Below are 15,144 nucleotides of genomic sequence, written 5' to 3'. Positions count from 1 at the left end.
CAGTCTTAACAAGAGATGTGGTACAGTGGTTAGAAGAAAGGAGATTCCGACTCAAAATCAGAAAGAACTTTCTAACAGTAACAGCTGTTTGACAGTGGAATGGTTTCTCTTTCATTGGAGGTTTTTAAGCAGAGGTTGGTTGGCCATCTGTCGTGGGTGCTTTAGTTGATATTCCTGCACTGCAGGGGGTTGGACTAGAGGACCCTTGGGGTCCCTTACAATTCTACAATTCTGTGATTCTATGATTTGAGGGTTGGACTACGATACGGCAGACTAGGGTTCAAATAATCCCACTGGGTGACCTTGGGCCCGTCACCGCCTTTCAGCCTAACCTACCTCAGAGGGTTGTTGTGGCGAGGAAATGAGGAGGAGGGGGGAGAACCATGTATACCACCTTGAGCTCTTCGGAGAAAAGAAAGTAGGGGTATAAATGAAGTACACAAATAAATAAATGAACATCAAAGACCAGACCTGGATTTTGCATGGAAACAAGGCACTCTTTCCTAACCACCCTTTCCCTAGGTCCTTCTCTTCAAGTTCCCTCTCCATGGCCTCAATCATGGTGGTGGACACGCCTGGCTTCCACAACCCCCGGCACCAGAAGAGAGAGCGTGCAGCGACTTTTGAGGAGTTCTGTCACAACTATACACAGGAGCGGCTGCAGGGCCTCTTCTACAAGAGAACCTTTGTGTCTACACTGGAGAGGTACCAGGAGGTGAGTCTCCACAATCTGGTAACTTCCAGGTTGGATTATTGCAACGTGCCCTACTTGGTGCTGCCCTTGAAGGCAACTTGGACACTCCAGCTGGTCCTAAATGCAGCATCTAGATTAATGGCTGGGGTTGCCTATAAAACAGCTGCATTGGCTGCCAACTCATTTCCAGGCCCAATTTAAGGTGCTCACATCAGTGTTCAAAGCCTTAAATGACTCAGGCCAACAATACCTAAAATACCACCCACAGACCCCATTGGGTGCTGAGATTGGAAGAGGGGGCCTCTTGGTTGTTCCACTACTTTCAGAAGTTCAGGGGTCAGCAGCCCAGGAGAGGGCCTTCTCTGTGGCAGCCCTTAAGCTGTGGGAATCCCTCCCCACAGAGGGCACCTGGCACCTTCATTGTACAGCTTCTGAAAAATGCTGAAGATGCAGCTCTTTGCTCTGACCTTTGGCAGTTGAGACACGTATTTTTAAAGACCCACTTAATCAATATGAGTGTGAGTTGTTTAACCTGTTTTTAATGCTGTCTTTTAATTATTGCAAACAACTGTGCTGTTGTGGTAAGTAGGTGGCGCTGTGGTCTAAACCACTGAGCCTATGGCTTGCTGATCGAAGGTTGGCAGTTTGAACGATGGGGTGAGCTCCCGTTGCTCTGTCCCTGCTCCTGCCAACCTAGCAGTTCAAAAGTACATCAAAGTGCAAGTAGATAAATAGATACCGCTCCGGCGGGAAGATAAATGGTTTTTCTGTGTGCTGGTTTTGCCAAAAGCGGCTTAGTCATGCTGGCCACATGACCCGGAAAAACTGTCTGCGGACAAACGCTGGCTCCCTCAGCCAGTAAAGCGAGGTGAGCGCCGCAACTCCAGAGTCATTTGTGACTGGACTTAACTGTCAGGGGTCCTTTACCTTTTTTTACTGTGCTGTTGACCAAAAAAAATGAGTATGCCTCGTACAGCGCTCCCTGTCAGGCTCCAAGCAGTTGCTTTTCTCTCTCTCTTTGCATGTGTGTGTTTGGGTCAGGATCAGGTGGACGTGGAAAAGCTGGGGATCACTAGACCAACAAATGAGAATAAGTTGGGATGCCCTGAGAGGGAAAAGCCAGTCAGGGGTTACGATCCAAAGCAGCCATAAAACGAAGGTAGCAGGAGCATCAGAGTGTTCTCCTAACAGCAGAGGTGAATCGGTTGAATGGAAGAGTGAGCTCTGAGGTTAAGCAGGCTGGTTCTGCAGCCTAGAAAATGCCCTTGAAACATCAAGCTCAGTAGAAGCAGAGTGTGGGTGGATCAGGAGGTGAGGCATGGGATCAAACCACTCCAGGCACCTTCTGATAGTTCAGCTCAAAACCCAGAGTCCTCTCCCTGAGAATGGAACAAAAAGTTGCAGTATGGAGTACTGCTATTCATTGTGCCTGCCAGCCAATCAGGCTCTTTCCATTCACACTTACTTACTTTTTACTTTGTCAAACCTTCATTAGGAATTACAAATATAGGCCATCATAAAACATCCATCCCATTAACACCTTTTCCCACTTCCCCTTCCCCAGATAGACACTCAGCATTCTCTGGCCCCTGAGCATCCTCACTGGCCTGTTTCAGGGCTTGCTTTTCCCCCTCCTTAAGATTTGCCCCAAAATATTTTTCTGCTTCTGCAACCCTTGAAGCCCCCGTTTTTGTCCCATCTTGGGCGAACCCCATCTTCATTTTGGGGAAAAGTGACAAGCGGTGTGCCGCAGGGTTCTCTCCTGGGCCATTGTTGTTCATCATTTTTATAAATGAAGGAATTGAGGGGGTGCTTATCAAATGTGCAGATGACACCAAACTGGGAGTGGTAGCTAATGTCACAGAAGACAGAATTGAGATTCAAAATGAGCTTAACAGAATTGGGAAATGGGCCCAGGCTAACAAAATGAATTTCAATAGGAACAAACTTAAGGTTCTGCACTTAGGCAGGAAGAACCAGATGCACAAATATAAGATGGGGGACACCTGGCTTACTAGCAGTAAATATGAAAAGGATCTAGGGGTCTTGGTGGACAACAAGCTTAACATGAGTGTGATACAGGAGCAAAAAAACCTAATACTATACTAGGCTACATCTAAAGAAGTCTAGTATCCAGGACAAGGGAAGTAATAGTTCCACTCTATTCTGCCTTGGTGAGAAGAATATTGACAAGCTGGAAAAGTGTGCAAAGGTGGGCAGCCAAGATGATCAAGGATCTGGAAAGCAAGCCTTATGAGGAACAGTTGCTGGGTATGTTTAGCCTGGAAAAGAGGGCTGTCCCTCTTCTATGTAAGAGGGAACAAGCTTGTTTTCTCCTGCTCTGGCTTCAAGTTTCAAGAAAGGAGATTCCAGCTAAACATCAGGAAAAACTTTCTGACAGTAAGAGCTGTTTGAGAGAGGAACTGTCTCCCTAGGGAGGTTGTGGACCTTGATGGTTTTTAAGTAGAAGCTGTATGGCCACCTGTCATGGATGCTTTAGTTGAGATTCCTGCATTGCATGGGTTGGAGTAGATCATCCTCAGGGTCCCTTTCAACTCTACAGTTCTATGATTCTATGATCTTTACTCAGCACCTGCATTTGCAAAGAATATATGATGAATGGGGTGTAGAATCCACAACATTTTCGTGGGGAAGCTCCCCATTTTAAGGAAATGACTAGGTCTTGTGTGGTGCATTCTCCCGACATCCTCTTATTGTCAGGGCACCCATTGCTTATGAAGCCTGCTTAATATTTACCCCACCCCCGCCATTGCGACAAGAATGACTTGGAAGATGGGAGACAACTCTGGCTCCAGAGGAGTTGGCACTTCAAAGAGGTTGCTTTGATCAGCAAGCTTCAGAATGCCACCAAAGGCAGAGAGAAAAAGTAAAAATACACGACTATATATTTTTTTTAAGTGTGTGAGATGGGTTCTTTTGTTCTATCACTCAAATATAAACTCTGTCTTTGTCCTTCATGTCTTCTAGGAAAATATTGAGGTGCCATTTGATCTCCCCGAAGTCTCCCCAGCAACCACAGTAGCCATTGCAGATCAAAACTCATCCCAGGTAATTAAGAAATGAAAGGGGTGTGTGGAATGGGGGGAGGGAGGTGAGTGCTGCCATTTTGCCACTGCCTTGGCCTGGCAGGAATTTAAGTGCAATGCAGAATACCCAGCTGAGGGATCTTGTTTTTCTGTGAAGGATGCGGCTGTGTTTGCTGCTACATTAAGACTTTTCCTGTGGCAGAGAGTGAAGATGGAGAGCTTTGAAGTCCTTGTGGCAAGAGCAGAATGATCACCATAGGCCTGGAGGGATTGCTGGGAAATCAAAGGCAAAAATTCACAACCATACTTTAAAACATGCAAAATTAAAATACTGAAACAGAGTAAAATTACCTCAACTTTCTTAGCATCTGCGTAGGCTTGTTTAAACAATAACATTTTTGGCAGGTGTTGAAAAGTATACAGTGAATATGCTGGGAGCTGCCCTCTGAGTTTGCATGGAAATGGCATGTTTATGCATGAAGGGTGGAGGTGCCCAAGACCATGATGGTGCCAAGGCAGGAAATGCAGGCAGCATTAAGATAAATTCAACAGTGTAAATATGTTTTGATGGATGCAATAGTGGAAAACCGATTGGTATACTTTTTGTAAAATATGCAGAGATTTAAGATATGAACCAAGGGAAATGAAGAAGGGAAATGAACCAAGGAAAGAGAAGAAGAGAAGTCATTGATATAACAAGGATGTAAAATGTTTATTTGAAATTGTAAAACAAAATTTAATAAAAATTATATATATATATTTAAAGGCAGGAAATGCAAACCACCCCACACCATAGGTGGTAAATGCAAAACATAACCTTAATCCTAACATTAAATTGGTCTGGTGACCCATCACAACTGACGTCACGGGCACTGTCCAATTGGAGGCTGGCACACTTGGTTCTCTCTCTCCAAGTGACAAAATTACAGTTTGGTTTCTGGGGGTGGCCTGTGGGTGGGAAATGATCTTTACTTGGAGTACTATCAACAGAAAAGTGTATATGGATTGTGTTATGTATCAAGATGGAGGACATATGTCCTTCAGTTGCTGCTGGACTTCCATCAGCCCCAGGCAGAATGGTGAAGGCAAGATAGGAATTCCACTTCAGCAGTATCTGTAGGACCACAGGACCCATTCCTGTCTTTCAGCCTAAGAGACTGCCCATAAAGATCCCAGGGCACCATGTAGCCCATGAGCACCCTTGGAATGTTGAGAGTGCACTGTGCACGCCACCTTTGGGTGCTTTTCCTGTCACCAGGGTCACCCATAGAGAGAGAGAGAGGGAGACTGAGGATGCACACACAGACTTTCTTTCTTTCTTTTCCAAGGGATGTGGATGAATATCTGATCCAGGAGAACTGAAATGCATTTTTCTTGCAGTTCCATGATTTTTACATGGAGCTCCTCTCAAAACACCCTCAAAGTAAAGCTTGCACTGGTCCAAGCGCACAGTGAAAACCACAGAAATGCAGAATAGTGAGGATTTTCATGATTTTTACATAGGATCACATTCACAGCAAGCTTTCCAACAAATCACAGGACACATCTGTGGACCTGCATAGAGGTGACCTATGATTTAGTAGGGATTTGGAGGGAATCCTTTGGGTTTTTTTAAAAAAAATATTATGAAGATCCAGAAGGTTCCATGTCTCAGATCCATGTTTTTGAACCATGGCAAGGCTGGATGATTTTTATGATTCTATCAGCAGTGACAGTTGTGATCTGTGATTTTGTGACAGTTTGGTGCCAGAGATTTGTAAACAGACTGTTAGGTTTCCAAGGGGTTGCTCGTGCGCAAGCAGGCAAATCTCTCCCTGGCTGGCTGCTAATGTAAACTTTATCTGTCTGGAGAGCCACTCACCTGTGGCTGACTCAACTGGCAGAATCCGTGAGTGGGCGTTTCTTAAACTACCTCCAGCAAAGAAGCTCCTTCACGCCCAGTCTCCGCCTTCCCTCTCTGCGTGAAAGCCTTCTGTGCAGAGAGGGCGTGGGCAGCGGAGGAACCCTTCCCTCCCCGCTTGTCCCAGGCAAGGAGTCATGGGACCGCCTCGCCGCTTCCGACTCCTGCACCCCCTCTCCACTGGAGCTGCGTTTATTCTCTTCCCCAGAAGATGAGCTGCTTCTCCCGATCCCTGGAGGCTCTCTATAATCCCTCTGACTTTTGCTCTCTCCCTCCGGCACTGATGGCAGTAGTTCCCTGACACAGACTATGCACTTGCAAGGCTTACTGGATTTCATTTGTATGTGTTGGGGCACAAAGCCCAACACAACACAACACAAAGCGCTCTCTCTCTCTCTCTCTCTCTCTCTCTCTCTTCCTCTCTCTGGCAGTGCTCCCCTCCCCCATGCCTTCAGCACCCCACTTTCTTTCTCCCAGATCCCTTTCCTTCCAACCTTCATGGATGCTCTGCTATCTGTTTCAATGCTCACCTGAGCTGTGAAAAGCACATAGAACTGAAATCAGAAGCTAGAAAGAGCAGCATACTTCCAGCTTCTTCCTTTTCCTCTAGGGGCTTTTCAAGCAGGCGGGAAAGGCAACCACCCTCACCCCTCACAAGAAGTATGGGTGGGGAGGCTTCAGGTGCTTCATGGGCGCCAGGGGAAGTCCAGTGACCTCAGCAATATTCCCTGGCCCTACTTACAATAGCTGGTCTGTTTCTCCTGCCCCTCTAGGTCCATGCCACCCCTGGGGGCCAGGCAGAAGACCCCAAGGGCCTGTTCTGGATTCTGGATGAGGAGGCCTTGATCCAAGGCTCCAGTGACAGCACTGCGCTCAACCGTCTGTGCTCTTACTTTGTGAAGGAGGGTCCGATCAATGAAGGTAAAATGGAGGGGCCCTCAGCTCCTGTTGACATGGGGTTGGGGACATTATGTGGCTGGGTTGGTACAGGTCTGTCCACAGCCTGGCTCTTTAAGACTGCTCAGCCTCCATCCAAGGCTCCACTGTCTGCAAATGGGACTGTCTCTGGCCCATTGACCCTTGGGTTGCCCATCTCCCACCTATTGGCATCAGGGCGTCTTCCTGGTCACATGATTGGCTGGATACAACCGCCTGTCAGTCAAGACTCATGGGAGGGTGGGGTCAATGCCTTTCAAAGCTGGACTTGGTGAAGTGCCCTTTGTCCTCCATTCACCACCTCTGCTGCTACACCCAAGGAGACCAGAGGCCTGTTTTATGTGTCCTGAATCTTCCAGCATTCAGCTTTGTTGGATGTCCTTGATTTCTAGAGTTATGAGAGAGGGTGGAAAGCTTTTCTGTATCCACTTTCTGCTTGCCAGGCATAATGTTATGCACTTCTATCATGTTACCTTTTACTCCTCTTTTCTCGAAGCTAAAATGTTCCGAACACTGCAACCTTTCTTCATAGGGGAGTTGCTCTACCCCCTCAATCATTTTAGTTGACCTTTTCAGAAATGACCTTTCATGTTTTAAGGGACAATGGGGCTCCCTGTGTGGATTCTAACCCTTGCTGAGAGCTCCCAAGTGGTGCAAGGCAAGATTTCACCCAGGTCACTCATTCACACCATTTTGGAGATTTCCCTTGCCATTCCTTGGAAAGTCCTTTTACCCCTCCCCTGGCCTGCACCTGCCATTTGCTCATTCCCTTTCCTCCCACTTAAGTAACCCTCTCCTATTTCGTTGATGTCTCTTCACTGCAGGACAGGGATCCCTGCGCAAGTGTGAGCAGGCCCTGCAGTTCGAGATCGCCCACCAGCTCGGCCAAGACCCCGTCCGCTATGATGCCACTGGCTGGGTGAACAAAGCCAAGTGGAACCTCTCAGTGCAGAATGCCATCCAAGTCCTGCAGGAGTCGAAAATGTAAGTTCTTCTGCATGCAGAATTCCATGCCAGAGGCAGCACCAAACTCAGGTCCTGGGGGAAGTTTTATTTCATGCAATTTATTTATCACTTGATATTGGAATTTGAACTCCTCACCCAATAAAGCTAAGAGGGAGGAGATGCAGTCGTTCATATTGTGCTTCAGAATTAACTGATTAAATTCAATGCCCAGTGGTGTGCTGATGGCTGGTTTTAAAAGGGATCAGCATCGGGGAGAATTGAAGGCCCACACAAGGACAGGAACACAAGTGGAAACTGCTATTAAGTCATGATGACATGGCAGTCTCCCATCACCATGATTCATAAATAAGTGGAACTTATTCAGCTATGTGTTGGAAATGCCCCAGAGCAAGAGGGAGATTGCTATCACATGTGGTGGGGTTGTTAACTAGCAAAAAAGGTATTGGAATTTAATTTAAGTACCAAGTGGAAAATATATTCGGAGATGCAATCCCACAAGACCCCAGTTTTTTGTTAAATTATATGAATGACTTGGTAAAAGCAAGCAGAAAAAATAGTCTTTTATTTACAAATAATAATAATAATAATAATAATAATAATAATAATAATAATAATAATTTATTATTTGTACCCCGCCAATCTGGCTGGGTTTCCCCAGCCACTCTGGGCGGCTTCCAACAAAGATGAAAAATACACTAAAATGTCACATATTAAAAACTTCCCTGAACAGGGCTGCCTTCAGATGTCTTCTGAATGTCAGGTAGTTGTTTATCACTTTGACATCTGATGGGAGGGCGTTCCACAGGGCGGGCGCCACTACCGAGAAGGCCCTCTGCCTGGTTCCCTGTAACTTGGCCTCTCGCAGTGAGGGAACCGCCAGAAGGCCCTCGGAGCTGGACCTCAGTGTCCGGGCAGAACGATGGGGGAGGAGACGCTCCTTCAGATATACTGGACCGAGGCCGTTTAGGGCTTTAAAGGTCAGCACCAACACTTTGAATTGTGCTCAGAAACGTACTGGGAGCCAATGTAGGTCTTTCAAGACCGGTGTTATGTGGTCTCGGTGGCCGCTCCCAGTCACCAGTCTAGCTGCCGCATTCTGGATTAGTTGTAGTTTCCGGGTCACCTTCAAAGGTAGCCCCACGTAGAGCGCATTGCAGTAGTCCAAGCGGGAGATAACCAGAGCATGCACCACTCTGGCGAGACAGTCTGCAGGCAGATAGGGTCTCAGCCTACGTACCAGATGGAGCTGGTAAACAGCTGCCCTGGATACAGATTTGACCTGTGCCTCCATGGACAGCTGTGAGTCCAAAATGAGTCCCAGGCTGCGCACCTGGTCCTTCAGGGGCACAGTTACCCCATTCAGGACCAGGGAATCCTCCACACCTGCCCGCCTCCTGTCCCCCCAAAACAGTACTTCTGTCTTGTCAGGATTCAACCTCAATCTGTTAGCCGCCATCCATCCTCCAACTGCCTCCAGACACTCACACAGGACCTTCACCGCCTTCACTGGTTCTGATTTAAAAGAGAGGTAGAGCTGGGTATCATCTGCATACTGATGAACACCCAGCCCAAACCTCCTGATGATCTCTCCCAGTGGCTGCATGTAAATGTTGAAAAGCATGGGGGAGAGGACAGAACCCTGAGGCACCCCACAAGTGAGAGCCCAGGGGTCTGAACACTCATCCCCCACCACCACTTTCTGAACACGGCCCAGGAGGAAGGAGCGGAACCACTGTATGACAGTGCCCCCAGCTCCCAGCCCCTCAAGACGGTCCATTTATTATTTATACCCCACCCATCTGCCTGGGTTTCCCCAGCCACTCTGGGTGGCTCCCAGTTGAATATTAAAAACACAATACAGCATTGAATGTTAAAAACTTCCTTAAACAGGGCTGCCTTCAGATGTCTTTTAAAAGTAGGATAGTTGCTTATTTCCTTGACATCTGATGGGAGGGTGTTCCACAGGGCGGGCGCCACCACCGAGAAGGCATAGAACACATAGAACACATAGAAGGCCCTCTGCCTTGTTCCCTGTAACTTCGCTTCTCGCAGCGAGGGAACTGCCAGAAGGCCCTTGGAGCTGGACCTCAGTGTCCGGATAGAACAATGGGGGTGGAGGCACTCCTTCAGGTATACTGGGTCGAGGCCGTTTAGGGCTTTAAAGGTCAGCACCAACACTTTGAATTGTGCTTGGAAATGTACTGGAAGCCAATGCAGGTCTCTTCAGGAGGCCACAGAGAATCCTATCTCTAAGGGAGCAGTCAGGAAAAATGGGGGAGGTGATGTTGCACCAGAGGGAGAAGAAGCACCTTCGCAAGGTAAACTGAGGCAGAGGCAGAGTCACCTAATTTTTGGAGGGTGGTGGGTAGGGCGAGGACACCTCAGCCAAACAGCTTAGAACATTTTAAAATTTAATTTAATTAATATCTGCAAAATTAGTTCTGCATCTCTGCCCATTTAGCACTTTCTCCCCTTTCGCTGCACTGGTTGCCTTCCTTCCCTTAATGAACAATAGAACTTTAATTGGAATTGGAACATCCCCTGGGGATTTGAAAGCTCCATGATTGGAGGGGAAAGTGATTTGCTTTCAGAAGGCAGCCTGTGGCCCCTGGTCCTCCTCCCATTAATCCCAAAAAAGGAGGAGGAGGAGGAGGAGGAGGAGGAGGAGGAGGAGGAGGAGGAGGAGGAGGAAGAGGAAGAGGAAGAGGAAGAAGAGGCTTAAAAATGTACATTTATGGTTGGCTGGGAACCAGCTAGGAATATAATAATAATAATAATAATAATAATAATAATAATAATAATAATAATAATTTATTATTATTATTTGTACCCCGCCCATCTGGCTGGGTTTCCCCAGCCACTCTGGGCGGCTTCCATAGAAACCAAAAATACACTAAAATATCACAGATTAAAAACTTCCCTGAACAGGGCTGCCTTAAGATGTCTTCTGAATGTCAGGTAGTTATTTATCGCTTTGACATCTGATGGGAGGGCGTTCCACAGGGCAGGCGCCACTACCGAGAAGGCCCTCTGCCTGGTTCCCTGTAGCTTTGCTTCTCGCAATGAGGGAACCGCCAGAAGGCCCTCGGCGCTGGACCTCAGCATCCGGGCAGAATGATGGGGGTGGAGACGCTCCTTCAGGTATACTGGGCCAAGGCCATTTAGGGTTTAAAGGTCAACACCAGCACTTTGAATTGTGCTCGGAAACGTATTAATTCCATAAGGTGAAGATCTAAGGATGTTAATGTTTAAGTTAAATTTCATTTATGGTTGGCTTCCTCTTTAGCACCACGCAGCCTCTCCCAGCTGGAGAGGTTGCGCGCAGCTATGGCAGAAGCCTCTTCTGCCTGCGTGCCTTTCCGCTGCTCCCCGACCTGCTCTTTGGGGCACCAGCCCCAAAGAGCAGGTCGAAAGGAACCCGAAGCCTCCAGAGCGCAGCAGGAACTCCCGCCGTGCTCCAGAGGCTTTGGGTTGCCTTCACTGAAGCCTGGAGAGCGAGAGGGGTCGGTGTGCACCGACCCCTCTCGCTCTCCAGGCTTCCAAGGTAGCCACCTGAAGGCGACTGAAGGCACCTTGAACGGCACCTTCTGCGCTGGGCAGAGAGGGGGAGATTTTTTTTCTCTTGTTCTCCCCCTCTAAAACAAGGTGCGTCCTATGGTCGGGTGCGTCCTATAGAGCGGAAAATACGGTAAACCTTCTGACGGTAGGAGCTGTTTGACAGTGGAATGGGCAATGGAGGTTTTTAAGCAGAGGCTGGATGGCCAAGTGTCTGGGGTGCTTTAGCTGAGTTCCTGCATTTCAGGGGGTTGGACCAGATGACCCTTGGAATCTCTTCCAACTCTACAATTCTATGATTCTAAGTGAGTGGGGCATGCGGAGAGGAGCAGCAGGAGCTGAGCCCTGCTGCCTCTGCTGCCCACAGCAACTCCTGGACGGTCTTCTTAAATGATTAATGGGTCATGTATAATGACATCACTCTTGTGACATTGCTAGGGGCTGCCCCTTGGTCTCAGGTTTGGGCCCTGAAATCTCAGGCTCTGGGATGCTTCTGACCTTGCAGCCCTATTTTGGAGATGCACAAGGATCTCCCTCCCTCCCTTACACACACTAACCAAGGCCCATCTTATATCATACAAGGGCAGCTCTTAAGGTTGGGTGATGCATTTCCCTCTCCACAGAGACCCTCTGAAGAAACTGTTTCTGTTGCGGTCCAAAGTGCCCCTGATATGCCGGTCTGTTGCGGGGCTGGAGGGGAACTCCCAGCAAGCACTGCGGCGAGTTGGCTGCGTGAGGAAGACTTTCACTAGCAGCTTTGCAGCTGTGAAGAAGAAGTCTGTGTGTGCTCAGATCAAGCTTCAGCTGGTGAGTGAAAGGGTTGCCTAGAACTGGCAGAGGGGCCCAGGACTTTTTTATGCATCAAGTCCAGTTTTGCTTTAAGTTATTCAGTTATTATGCTGTTGTATGCCCCCCAGTCCCCAAGTGGCATGAGGCTCCAGGGGTGCCTGCACTTTCCCGGGGTTTGGTTTCCTTGGAATGAAGTTCAGCCATGTCAATGTGAAAGTCTTTAGGCTATAGGGCTTTATTTTCACATGTATACACCTGATACACTATGCATGGGTTCATAGTGTTAACTTCCCAACAGATTTTGTTTCCCCATAGGGTTCCAGGGGACCCCCAAACTCACAGCTTTGAATCTCCAATTTCCAGCATGAGCCAAAACTCTTCCCCCCACCCCACACGTCTTGGCTTATTGTTCTCCCCACAAGGATGATGTGGCATCCAGCCAAGTGAGGTGGGAAAGGCCTGCCCATTTTCCTCTATGGCAATAGAGCAATCACTTTGGGCAAGTAAATGACAGTACTTAACTGGCCAGCCAAGGGCTTTACCTTAACCGAGGAACTACTATGACTGGTTCAGCAGGTTTCCTCTCATAGATTCTAACCCCACACACAGTGGATCACAGATTTGGGATCTGCAATCAAACCAATACATTTATCCTCCCCCCAACCTGGGGCCTTCCATATTTTCTTACTCGAACTTCCATCAGCCTCAGCATCATACAGCTGTGCTGACAAACCTCTGGAGGGCACCACGTGGTGAAAGTTGTTGTAAAGGTACCATTAGGTCCAGTCGTGGCTGACTCTGGGGTTGTGGCGCTCATCTCGCTTTATTGGCCGAGGGAGCCGGCGTACAGCTTCCGGGTCATGTGGCCAGCATGACTAAGAGCAGCTCACGGAAACAGAAAGTTGTTGTACATACCATATTTACTCAAATCTAATGCTCACCTTTATTGGCCAAATTACACTGTGAAAATTAAGATGCCATTAGATTCGATGGCACATTGACATTCACTAGCAAATACTTTTTTTGGTTTCAAGGTTCTGAAAATTGAGGTGCACATTAGATTCGATGGCACAGTAGACTCAAGTAAATACGGTATTTTGGATGTGATCCTTGGTATTTTTCCAGGGGGTGTTCAGTTAGTGAGCTTTTCCCATTCTATGATTTTTTAAAAGAGTATTATGCACAATGGTTTGTAAGAGAGGATGGAGGCAGCTTTTGAAACCCCACCAGGGAAAACCAAGTAACGCTAAGAGTGTTAGGTTTTTATTATTTCTCCAATGTTTTTTTTTAAAAAACAACAACAGCATTAGCAACTTGAGAGTCTGATTGACAAGGCAGAAAACAAATATTTTTCTATTTGAGTGTTTCTAGATGCTTAGCAGTTCCATTTACTTGATGCCGCTTTTTCTGTGAACAGACAGTGGTCTTAAGAATGTTATCTATGTGGTTTTTATTGCTGCTCTGGCTGATTTTATTATTATTTGTGTGGTTGGCTTTTATTTGAAACTTTTTTGCTACACTATGATGCTTTTTGTCCCTGTTTATTTTATTGATTGATTGCATTTATATCCCGCCTTCCTTCTTCCAAGGAGCTCAAGGCACATGTAATATACCTGCTTCTTCCCGCTGCATGTTATCCTCACAAAAACCCTGTGAGGTGGGTTAGGCTGTGAGTGAGTGACTGGCCCAGGGAGCTCCATGGCAGAGTGGGGATTCAAACCTGCACTTTGCAATCAGATGCAAAAAGTGGGTGGGTGGATGAGAGGGTAAGAGAGAGAAGTGAAAAAGAGGTTGACTGTCCAGAGTTCCCTGTGAAGAGGGATTGATCGTTGACCCTCTCTGGAAATTGCAACTCTGGAACAACAACTTTTGTATGGTGTGAATGTGGTCTATAATCTTCAAGCAGAAGATCAGGAACTCAATTCCTTTGTGTTTTTCTCCACTTCCGTAGGATTCTCTCATCAACCTAGTGAAGAGATCCCAGATTCACTTTGTCCATTGCCTCATTGCGAGAACAGAAATGGACAGAGAAGGAGGCACCGTTCTGCAGTCCTGTCTGATGGCAGGGGGAACAGCAGCAGGATGGGACATCTCCGCCCTTCGAGCCCAGCTCTCCGGGGGCCAGATATTGGATGCATTGCGGCTCAGCAGGATAGGTGCAAGAGGGTTTCTGTTGCATGGAATGGCTGGGCATCCTGCATCTACTCACTGGGTAGACATTTATAAAAAGAGGCATGGCATGGAAAAAGTGGATGAAGAATATTTTTCTCTCACTCTCTCATAACACTTGAACACATGGACATCCAAAGAAGCTGAATGTTGGAGGACTCAGGACAGATGAAAGAAAGTCCTTCTTCATGCAGCACATAGTTAAACTATGGAACTTCCTCCCACAGGAGGCAGTGATGGCCACCAGTCCAGATGGCTTTAGAAGAGAATTAGTCAATTTCATAGAGGAGGAGAGGGCTATCGAGGGCTCCTAGCCAGGAGGGCTCTGCTCTGCCTCCACAGTTGGAGGTTGTAATGCTTCTGAATGCCAGTTTCTGGAAGCCACAGGAGGGAAGAGGGATGTTGTGCATGGATCCTGCTTACAGATTTCCCGTTGAGGCCACTGGTTGGCCACTGTGAGAACAGGATGCTGGACTAGATGGGCTGCCTTTTGCTTGACCTAGAAGCCAGACTCTGTTTATGTTCTTAGGGTGCTTGACTCAGTGCAGGGAGTGTTACAGCTCCTCTGCAGCAGGGCAGGAGAACCTGCTGCCCTCTGGATGTTGTTAGACTCCCATCTCTCATCAGCCCCAACCAGCATGGCCTGTGGGCAGGAATGATGCAAGTTGGAGGGCTGTAGCATGAGTAGAGAATTGGATCCAGCCAGTGGGCTAGATTCCTAAGTACCCCATCTCCTTGTGACCCAACCTTGGCAGGTGGGTGGGACTGATGACACTGGGTGATTGACACCTGTCAAAGTTCCAGGATCAGCTGAGTGGTGGTGAAGTCAACCTACTTTAAAGAGGTGCTTGCTGCACCAGTTTCATCACACTGCACTGCAGGGAAGAGAGAAGGAGCATGGAAAGGAGACGGTTCATCTTTGCTCTCAGTTTTATGTTTTCATCAGATGTGTGAGGTCTTTTCTTTTGTTTTCTTGTAATAAATTTTATTAAGGTTTATAGAGAAAAATAAAAAACTTAATATCTTCCCCCCTTTTTAAACCAAACTAAGACTTTTATCTAGATACAGTGAAAACATAAAAAGGGGGG

The 15,144-nt window shown here is 47.4% G+C and overlaps 2 protein-coding genes across 3 annotated transcripts in view; one reads left to right on the top strand and one right to left on the bottom strand.

The window, feature by feature from the left end:
• TFIP11 (tuftelin interacting protein 11) overlaps positions 1-15,144 on the bottom strand; it is a gene marked incomplete at its 5' end in the record, with an annotated part of 601,324 nt that overhangs the window by 126,840 nt on the left and 459,340 nt on the right. The gene's annotated exons all lie outside the window — the stretch shown is intronic.
• MYO18B (myosin XVIIIB) overlaps positions 1-15,144 on the top strand; it is a 266,462-nt gene that overhangs the window by 86,794 nt on the left and 164,524 nt on the right. The window contains exons 16-21 of the mRNA XM_083589603.1: positions 523-715; positions 3,683-3,763; positions 6,415-6,562; positions 7,402-7,561; positions 11,722-11,905; positions 13,839-14,043. Coding sequence (XP_083445729.1) covers positions 523-715; positions 3,683-3,763; positions 6,415-6,562; positions 7,402-7,561; positions 11,722-11,905; positions 13,839-14,043 — 971 coding nt within the window. The remainder of the gene's footprint in view (positions 1-522; positions 716-3,682; positions 3,764-6,414; positions 6,563-7,401; positions 7,562-11,721; positions 11,906-13,838; positions 14,044-15,144) is intronic.

Source organism: Podarcis filfolensis, assembly GCF_964270895.1.
Source record: "Podarcis filfolensis genome assembly, chromosome: 16".
NCBI lineage: Eukaryota > Metazoa > Chordata > Lepidosauria > Squamata > Lacertidae > Podarcis > Podarcis filfolensis.
This window is presented reverse-complemented; position numbering and strand designations above follow the sequence as displayed.